At 46.5% G+C, this 9,626-nt stretch overlaps 2 protein-coding genes across 4 annotated transcripts in view; one reads left to right on the forward strand and one right to left on the reverse strand.

Annotated features, from left to right (window-relative positions):
- BRD8 (bromodomain containing 8) overlaps nt 1–1,120 on the reverse strand; it is a 29,567-nt gene extending 28,447 nt beyond the window's left edge. For 2 of the 3 annotated variants that reach the window (XM_065875652.1, XM_065875655.1), the window contains exon 1: nt 1,069–1,087. In XM_065875652.1, the coding sequence (XP_065731724.1) occupies nt 1,069–1,087 (19 nt within the window). Of the gene's footprint in view, nt 1–1,068 lie in introns of all 3 variants that reach the window. The other variant, XM_065875653.1, reaches the window with a different exon arrangement.
- Nucleotides 1,121–2,134: 1,014 nt separating this feature from the next.
- KIF20A (kinesin family member 20A) lies at nt 2,135–9,379 on the forward strand. The gene is made up of 18 exons (XM_065875090.1): nt 2,135–2,299; nt 3,471–3,560; nt 3,663–3,782; nt 4,362–4,500; nt 4,604–4,791; nt 4,878–5,007; nt 5,189–5,383; nt 5,496–5,607; nt 5,717–5,785; nt 6,005–6,148; nt 6,290–6,455; nt 6,566–6,730; nt 6,837–6,976; nt 7,119–7,221; nt 7,541–7,739; nt 7,984–8,075; nt 8,300–8,437; nt 9,062–9,379. The coding sequence occupies exons 1-18, from the start codon at nt 2,135–2,137 to the stop codon at nt 9,377–9,379; spliced, it is 2,673 nt and encodes an 890-aa protein (XP_065731162.1).
- Nucleotides 9,380–9,626: the final 247 nt, after the last annotated feature.

Raw genomic sequence — 9,626 nt, forward strand, 5'->3', positions numbered from 1 at the left:
GAGAAGACTTGGAGACAACCACTGAGACACTAATTCTAAGCCCCAAAGGGAGGACTAAAAGCCTAACACAGAACATCCCAACCTGTAAGGACAAAGTGAGCCACTATCACCAAATCTTCATTTTCACCTCTCTAGTAAACACCACCACTAGGGTGATGCCTATTCATTGCATGAGAACTGCACTGAGTATATGGCAAAACATTTTTTCTTCAAATACCACGGTTACTCTATGTTTTTTTATAAAAAAAGAGTCATTAATTTATCGCAGTTCTCCCCAGAGACCCAGTTTTAAGAATGCTTTACTCCAGGGACTTCCCTGGCGGTCCAGTGGTTAAGACTCTGTACTTCCACTGCAGGAGACACGGGTTGGATCCCGGAAGAGGGGAACCAAGACTCTGCATGCCCCGCGGCGTAGCCAAACAAGAATGCTTTATTCCAATTTGGATGCAAGGGCTATTTCCCAGGATTCCGAGCGGCCAGCCCCCACACCCCACCCTGCATTGCCCCACCTCCTTCTTAGCATAAACTTGTTTACTTCTCTCAGGAACACCCACTACCCTTTAGCTGCTGGGCCTAAAAAACCTTTTCACTCCGTGAAACAGGGGGAAATGGCTGAGATGCACGAAATGCAATTTTCCCCCAGTGGCAGAAAAAGCTCACGATTAAGATACCCCATTTCTCTGTAAGTACAGGCCTCACAAACGTTCGTCAGAAAACGACTCTTTGAGACGCCAGCCATTCCATATAGCTGTTGTGTGGACAACATGTCTGCCCACACGCCCGAGCCTCTGAGGAACCTTTTCTCCTCTCACTCCGCGGAGCGCCCAAACATACAAGAACTCCCTGAGGTGCTTCTCTCAAAAACTCCGCGGCCTTACTGAAACACAAGACTCTACGCTTCTAGGCCCCCAACCGTTGGCCTTCACAACGCCGGTCGAGCGCAGGTCTTTGACGGCCCTGGGCCCTCAGGCAAATCATTGTTCCTACTCTCTAAAAGCGTGACAGAAATCTGTTGCCTGGCCTTGGCGCTTCAAACACCTTCCACACAAGAGCAGCGCAATTACTTACTGCCCGTCCCGGTCGCCATCTTGGCCCCGAAGTCTCCAACCCCTGAAGGAAGACCGTCTGGTAGGGCTAAAGCCCGCGGGATTCTGGGAAATCGAGTTCCGGTGTTTGTTCGCGGTGCGTCATGGGAAATGTAGTCCCCTCCCCACCCCACCCCCACCCCACCCCACCCCCCAACCCCAGGATGAACAAGCGCCCTAAACTAGGTCTCCTGTGAGAGGATGGCGACTGGAGCCTAAGGATTGCCTTTAGGCTTCTTAGAAAAGAAATGCCTAGGGTTCAAGAAAAACTGATAAACCGGAGTTCCAGTGGGCCCAACTCCAAACTCCGACAGTTGGTAACCCGTCTTGCATTAGAGCAGAGAGGTCAAGCCTTAGCAGTTTCCCGGTCTCGCCCGCCCCCTTGCGCCGATTGGTAGGTGCAGATTTCGCTATCTGATTCGCTGAACGAAAGCAGCGCGTAATTTAAAACATTGTATCAGTAACAAAGGTGCACCTCGTGGGCGGAGTTGTGCTTAGGCTAGGAAAGTCCAGGTTCGGCCGCGGAGTGAGAGTGAGCCGGTACCGTAGAAGTGTGGCGTCTTCGGGTGAGTGTGCGGCTGTGCTTGAGCCCAGCTGAGGTACTTGCTTTTGCCCTGGCGGATTCGGCTTTCAGAAAGCGGAACTGCCGCCATCCCTTTTTTTCTTAATACCACTGTCCTCACTGTGGGCCTGGGGGGCGAGGTTGGAGCAGGAGCCTAGGGCTACTGACACCGCCTCCACGACACCGTTGAGCGAGGCACCCTACTTGGAGCGTGGCCTTATGCTTTCGGAGCCGGATATCTGTTCATTCCTGTTCGCAGTCCGAAATGCTGCCTCAGATTGGATTAAATTATTAACTCTTTCTCTCATTCCCTTCCCCTTTGCTGGTAGTTTAAGGGAAAAGGGAGTAAGAATTCAGGCAGCGAGACTAGATTGTCCTGGGGCCAGGGAATTGTTTCTTACCCAGAATTTGCCGCCCCTTTTATCCCTTAAGGTTCTCCTCTCTACCCACTCTTGTCTCTTTTTAGACCTAAACTGCCCCTGCTGAAATGTCGCAAGGGATCCTTTCTCCACCAGCCGGCTTGCTGTCGGATGAGGAGGTCGTAGTCTCCCCCATGTTTGAGTCCACAGCTGCAGATTTGGGATCTGTGGTACGCAAGGACCTGCTGTCAGACTGCTCTGTCATCTCCACCTCCCTGGAAGACAAGCAGCAGGTAAAGGAGTTGAACAGTGGCTTGGGGACAGAAAGTGATATCCTTAGCCTACTAGTTGTCCATACAGAGTAGCATGAGGTAAAAAATCCAGCAATCTTAGGGTTTGAGGGATCAACTCAAAATTAAGAGCATGACAAGTAAAACATGTACAGTTGTGTGTCCATAAGAAAACTATTAATTGCATTGCATTAATGAAACATCCTCAATTGCATACTCTCAGTTAATCCTATGAGGGAAGGCAATTGTTGTGTCTCCTTTGCCATGAGTCCCAGACATTTTAAATAATTTGCACAAGGTCATATTGCCATTAAGTAGGTGGAATGTACATTCAGGTTTTAATATCAACCACAGCTTCCATTTAAGGAGCTTTTCTTTCTGCTGAGCTGAGGTTTCTCAGCTGCAGCATTATTGATATTTGGGGCCAGATAATTCTTTGTCATACAGGGCCGTCCTGTGCGTTGTAAGACGTTAAGCAGCATTCCTGGCCTCTACCCACTAGATGTCAGTAGCTGCTTACCGTTTGTGACAACCGGGAAACCTGTCCCCACATTACTAAATGTCCCTTGAAAGGGACATGGCCATGGTTGAGAACAACTCTACTCAGAAGTCTCCCCTTTTGTAGAAGTTTCATGAGAGCAGGAGCCTTGTTAATGTTCTTCACTGTGGACTACCAGAGCTCTTAGAATTTCTGGGCCAGAGTAGACAGATCTCTAAATATCTGTTGAATGAACGTGGTGGGTGCTATTATTAACCCCACTCTACAGATGAGGAAACTGAGGTGAAAAGAATTTAAAGAACTTGTTCAAGATCTCATAGTTACTAAATGATGAAATTGGGACTCAAATTCAGGTATGTCTGCCTCCAGGGTGCTTAACTACTGTCTTTTGCTATATCACATGCTGATTTTCATACCAGTCAACTAGTTCTGACTCAGATAATCTGTGGTAAGCCAAGTTTTCAGGATAGTGAAGAGACAAGGAAGGGTGATTAAGTACTGAAAAACTCCATGTGGGTTGGAATGATTATGGAACCCAAGTAATGGCACAGAGTCATTTGAGGTGGAATAGAGGTAGTGTTAGCATGATTCCCAGGAAATATGCTATATTTGCCCATCTGCTCAGAAGTAACTGTTGAGATTAATCTGTGATATTGGCCTGGAATTCTGCCACAGGTTCCATCTGAAGATAGTACAGAGAAGGTGAAAGTATACCTGAGGGTCAGGCCCTTGTTATCTTCAGAGTTAGAACGACAGGAGGATCAGGTAAGTTTCTGAGGAGGGAGGATTCAAGGTGGAATGATATAGTACAGTAGAGGTTCCCAGGAATGTTTCCTTCTGTGACAACTGTGTTTTCCCCCTTCTCAGGGTTGTGTCCGTATTGAGAATATAGAGACCCTTGCCCTACAGGCACCCAAGGACTCTTTTGCCCAGAAGAGCAATGAGCGAGGAATTGGACAGGCCACCCACAGATTCACCTTTTCCCAGGTATGGAGTTACTGACATGTGAACAAGGGACCAACACCTAGGGGCAACTTTATTCCCTCTTTAGAAGGAAAGCTTTTTACTTGACTGTGACTCCTTATATATGCAGGTCTACAATCTGGGGGATGCTTGTTATGTGCTAGTCAGTGTGTCGAGCACTTTATGTGCATTAATTCCCAACAACTCTATTGTTATTATTATCATCATTGTCCCTAATTTCCTGGTAAGGATACTGTGGCTTGGTGAGTATAATGTTGCTGAAGTCATGTAGCTAATCATTGGTAGAGTTAGGACTTGAGTCTAGATCCATCTATCTCCCAAGCCCATGCTTGTGACCATTATGTTGTTCCATTTTGTGTGCAGCATTGGACTTAGTGGATAAATTCCATAAGTATTTGTTGATTTGGATGAAAAATGGACTAGCAGAGAGTATTTAGGCAGCAGCTGGCAGCAATGCAGGAAGAAGTTGCTTGAGTAGTCTCCAGAGCCAACCACCCAGGAAGGGATGTATCTCTACTGGCTCTGCACAGAGAAAAGTGGGAAACGAAGGATGGGCCTCTGAGAAATTGGGTGTGTCTCTAGATCTTTGGGCCAGAAGTGGGCCAGGAATGTTTCTTCAACCTGACTGTGAAGGAGATGGTCAAGGATGTACTTAAAGGACAGAACTGGCTCATCTATACATATGGAGTCACCAACTCAGGGAAAACCCACACAATTCAAGGTGAGTAATAGGCCTCACAGAACTGCTGACTGTCTTTGCCTTTTGATACTCTGAGTTGGGGAACAGCACTTACTACAGCTGTCCACCTTTCACATGCCTCCAGGTACCATCAAGGATGGTGGGATCCTGCCCCGGTCCCTGGCTCTGATTTTCAATAGTCTCCAAGGCCAACTTCATCCAACACCTGATCTGAAGCCTGTGCTCTCCAACGAGGTAATGTGGCTAGACAGCAAGCAGATCCGGCAGGAGGAATTGAAGAAACTGGCCCTGCTAAATGGAGGCCTCCAAGAGGTAAAGTGTTGGTGTTCACAGAGGCAGGGATGGGGGACAAAATCTCCAGAAAGTTTTGTGCTTATGTTATCCCTGGACTCCTCCAGGAGGAGCTGTCCACCTCCTTGAAGAAGAGTGTCTACATTGAAAGTCGGATGGGTACCAGCACCAGCTTTGACAGTGGCATTGCTGGGCTCTCCTCCACCAGTCAGTTTACCAGCAGTAGCCAGCTGGATGGTATGTACCATGACTGGGCTCTGTGCCAAGTAACAGTAGGAACTTATTCTCTACTCCCCAAAACTTCCAGGGGTACAGACCAGAGGTTGCAACCTGAGCTTCACCTTCTGAGGCCCCTGCAGGCCAAAGGGGAGATGGACTACTCTTGAGTTGATGCTCTGTACATTGGCTTCTTCCCCAGAAACGAGTCACCAATGGGCACAGCCAGACACTGCCCCAGTAAGTGTCCCTGCAGATGTTCGCTTCTCCATCTGGATCTCCTTCTTTGAGATCTACAATGAACTGCTTTATGACCTGTTAGAACTACATAGCCAGCAGCGCAAGAGGCAGACGCTGCGGCTGTGTGAGGATCAGAATGGCAATCCCTACGTGAAAGGTATGGGAAAGCAGGGAGGCTGGCATGAACCCTGGAGGGGACCTTGGGAGAGACTAGGAAAAGAGTTAGGTGCTTCCCTCTTATGTATGCCCTTCTTTCCTTGGCCTCTCAGATCTCAATTGGATTCATGTTCAGGATGCTGAGGAGGCCTGGAAACTCCTGAAAGTGGGTCGTAAAAACCAGAGCTTTGCCAGCACCCACCTGAACCAGAACTCCAGCCGCAGGTTGGTGGGTTATGAGTCAGCCTTTCTTTCAATGTGTTCCAGGAAACATTAGTCCTCCACCTGGTCATAGAAGATATGCAGTGACTTTTCTCTCTTTCTTAACTTCCAGTCATAGCATCTTCTCAGTCCGGATCCTGCACCTTCAGGGGGAAGGGGATATAATCCCCAAGATTAGCGAGTAAGTTTTTCCATTTAGAAATTTGGGTTCTTGGCCATAAATGGTAATTGGGGGAGGGGACGAGAGTGGTCCTCAGGGGAATTACTTCCGTTAGATTCATGCTCTTCTTCCTTGGGTACAGAGATTCTTCATGGGTCCTCCCCTCCCTAAAACTATACAAAGGGCTAGAAAGCTCATAACATGTGGGATCCTTATGTCAGATCCTGTCCATCATTCAAGGTTATCACTCTGTGATTTGGCTGGTTCTGAGCGCTGCAAAGATCAAAAGAGTGGTGAGCGCCTGAAGGAAGCAGGAAACATTAACACTTCTCTGCACACCTTGGGCCGCTGTATTACTGCCCTGCGCCAAAACCAGCAGAACCGGTAAGCTTTTCACTGCAAGCCAGGATGGCCTGGAGCTCTGCAGTTTGCTAAGAGACTTCCTGGTCATCACTGGGGCTAGTGCTAGGATACCCCCAAGGGCTGGAGTTCTGCTCACAGCTCTATTCTCTGATTCCCTGCCAGGTCAAAGCAGAACCTGGTTCCCTTCCGTGACAGCAAGTTGACTCGAGTGTTCCAAGGCTTCTTCACAGGCCGAGGCCGCTCCTGCATGATTGTCAATGTGAATCCCTGTGCATCTACCTATGATGAGACCCTTCATGTGGCCAAGTTCTCAGCCATTACTAGCCAGGTGAGAAGCTATAGGTGTGATGACTGTGCTCACTTTGGGCTGGTACCTGTACTTAAGGAAGCTACTAGGGACTAGTAATGAATTCAGTTAAGATTTTTCCCCCTCACTAGCTTGTGCATGCTCCACCTGTGCAACTGGGATTCCCATCGCTACATTCATTCATCAAGGAACACAGTCTGCGGGCATCTCCCAGCTTAGAGACTGGAGCTAAAACAGACCCATGCCTTGATAATGATATTGAAAATGAAGTTGACATCTCCACATATGGCAAGGAGGTGAGAATGCAAGAAAGCTTTGGTGCAGCAGCTTGATGGCTATACATTTTCCATGCTACCTTCCAGGTGGGCCTGTGCCTTTTTTTTTTTTTTTTTTCCCTCCTAGGAGCTTCTACAGGTGGTGGGAGCCATGAAAGCACTGCTTTTGAAAGAACGGCAGGAAAAGTTGAGGCTGGAGATGCAGCTCCGTGATGAAATTTGCAATGAGATGGTGGAGCAGATGCAACAACGGGAACAGTGGTGCAGGTACCAGCTGAGTAACCCCTCTTGTTCTGTCACTTAGACCTGACGGTGGGAAGCAGAGACTAGGATGGAGTAGTGCCTCAAGATCTGCTCTCCAAGCTCACTCCTCAGAATCTTCACTCACTTCTCTCTTCTCCTCTGACAGTGAACATTTGGACACCCAAAAGGAACTACTAGAGGAAATGTATGAAGAGAAACTAACGATCCTCAAGGAATCACTGACAAGTTTTTACCAAGAAGAACTTCAGGTGAGTTGCCCTAAACCAGTCCCAACTAGCTGCTCAGATTCCCATCGCTACTTGCCTGAGATATAAACAGATTATATAAACTCTCATAGGGGTAGGAATATGTAATTCACCTTTCTATAGTCTCCTTAGTGCTTTGTACTTGTCAGTCTATGTTTGATTAATTGATTAAGAGTTTGATTGGCCAGGAAATGGTGTAAGTGCCAACAAACAGGATTTTGAGGCCCATGTATCACGGAAATTTTTGTTCATTGTTCAGTCATCTATTCCTGTAGGGTTCGTCTGACTCTGAATGGAATTGTGCTCTCTGCTTCCTTCTTAGGAGCGGGATGAGAAGATTGAAGAGCTAGAAGCTCTCTTGAAGGAAGCCAGACAGCAGCCAGTGGCCCATCAACAATCAGTGTCAGAACTGTCCCTACGGCGGTCACAAAGGTTGGTGGCTTCTGCCTCCACCCAGCAGCTCCAGGAGATTAAAGCTAAACTGGAACAATGCAAAGCAGAGCTAAACTCCACCACTGAAGGTGAGGAAGGAGACAGGGCAGGAAGCATAAGTTTCAGGGAAGAGCTGTTCTTCAAACTTGGGCCTTCTGGTGCCAGCTCCAACATAATTTCCTTAACTCCAAGCTACATCCCCCTGACCTTTCATCCTAGGATGCACATAGCATCACTTGTTATGTTTGCCGCAAGCTACTGTTAATTCAGTTAAAGAGATAAGTCCAAGGCTAGAAAGCCTACACATGTAAGGTTATTGTTTCCTTCTCTCAGAGCTGCAGAAATATCAGAAAATGTTAGAACCACCACCCTCAGCCAAGCCCTTCATCGTTGATGTGGACAAGAAGTTAGAGGAGGGCCAGAAGGTAATTACCTTTCTCTGTTACCAAAGCTCTCACCTAAGGCAATTTCCAACACTATATCCCTGGTTCATATGAGGACAAGATGTTTTCTCTGCAGTCCTAGAGAATGGCTACCTCATTCAAATGACTAGCCTTTCTAGTTTTACTTCTCTTCAAATGGTTCTCCGACTCCTCCAGATCACTGGTTGATCTTGGCCACAATTTGGTTCCTACTCCTCCTTTTCCAGAATATAAGGCTGCTGCGGACAGAGCTTCAGAAACTTGGTGAGTCTCTCCAGTCAGCAGAAAGAGCCTGTTGCCACAGCACTGGAGCAGGAAAACTTCGCCAAGCCTTGGCCACATGTGATGACATCTTAATCAAACAGGTTAGGGAAGCCTATATACCACTTTCTCCCATCAGCCCACTTCAGAGTATACATGAGAAAGAGAAAGGTAAAGATTTTTAGGCTAATCTTATAGTGAGGGGAGTTTCTCTTCCTTGCAAAATAACCATTCACTAAGTACAAGGCATTATGTTAAGTAATTTGTAGGCTTTTTCTGTTATAACAACCCTAGGGAGGTAGATACTATCATATTTCATCCAAGATGCTTAGATTATAAGAAACAATTAATTGTAAGACAAAACACTAACAATTAAGCTATGACACTGTCATCAGTAAATGCATCCTGTTTCCAGATGTATTCAAATGTTAAAAAAAAAAAACCATCCTAGGCTAATTTGATACCTAGGAACTGAGGCTCTTGGAGCTTAAGTAAAATCATTCAAGCTCATACTACCTGATGTGTTAGAAGAGGTCCTTCTATTCAGTGCTGTTTGTTTGGGTCTTAAAATACCCTCCTATTCAGTTAAAAGCTCTGGCCATAAAGAGTTAATCTTTGTAAAAAGCAGTTTTAGTAACTAGTAGTGGATAGTGTGTATTACCTTGCCCTCCTGTTTCTATAATAGATTAGACAGAAATGTTTTCTATAACTTTGTTGATCTTCCTTAGGATCAGACCCTGGCTGAGCTGCAGAATAACATGATGCTGGTAAAACTGGACCTTCGGAAGAAGGCAGCATGCATCGCAGAGCAGTATCATACTGTGCTGAAACTCCAAGGCCAGGCTTCTACCAAAAAGCGCCTCGGTGCCAACCAGGAAAACCAGCAACCAAACCAACAGCCCCCAGGGAAGAAACCCTTTCTTCGTAACTTACTGCCCCGAACACCCACCTGCCAAAGCTCAACAGACTGCAGTCCTTATGCCCGGATCCTGCGCTCACGGTGCTCCCCTTTACTCAAATCTGGGCCTTTTGGCAAAAAATACTAAGGTTGTGAGGAGAGAGCATTGCCCTGAGGTGGGTCAGCTGCTCAGCTTAAGAAATAGGTCTCTTTAAAGCTTTACTATATATATACCTGGAACTCTATCCAGAATGCAATATTCAGACACTAGTTTTTCTCCCTTTTGTAATATAATCACCTATGTAATCTTACACTTTTTTACTTATATGGTTTCTATGCACACAAAAGTTATATTAAAATAAAGATATTGTTCACATTTTAAATTTGAATTCTAA

The sequence above is a fragment of the Phocoena phocoena genome, chromosome 3 (genome assembly GCF_963924675.1).
Source record: "Phocoena phocoena chromosome 3, mPhoPho1.1, whole genome shotgun sequence".
In the NCBI taxonomy this organism is placed as follows: Eukaryota; Metazoa; Chordata; class Mammalia; order Artiodactyla; family Phocoenidae; genus Phocoena; species Phocoena phocoena.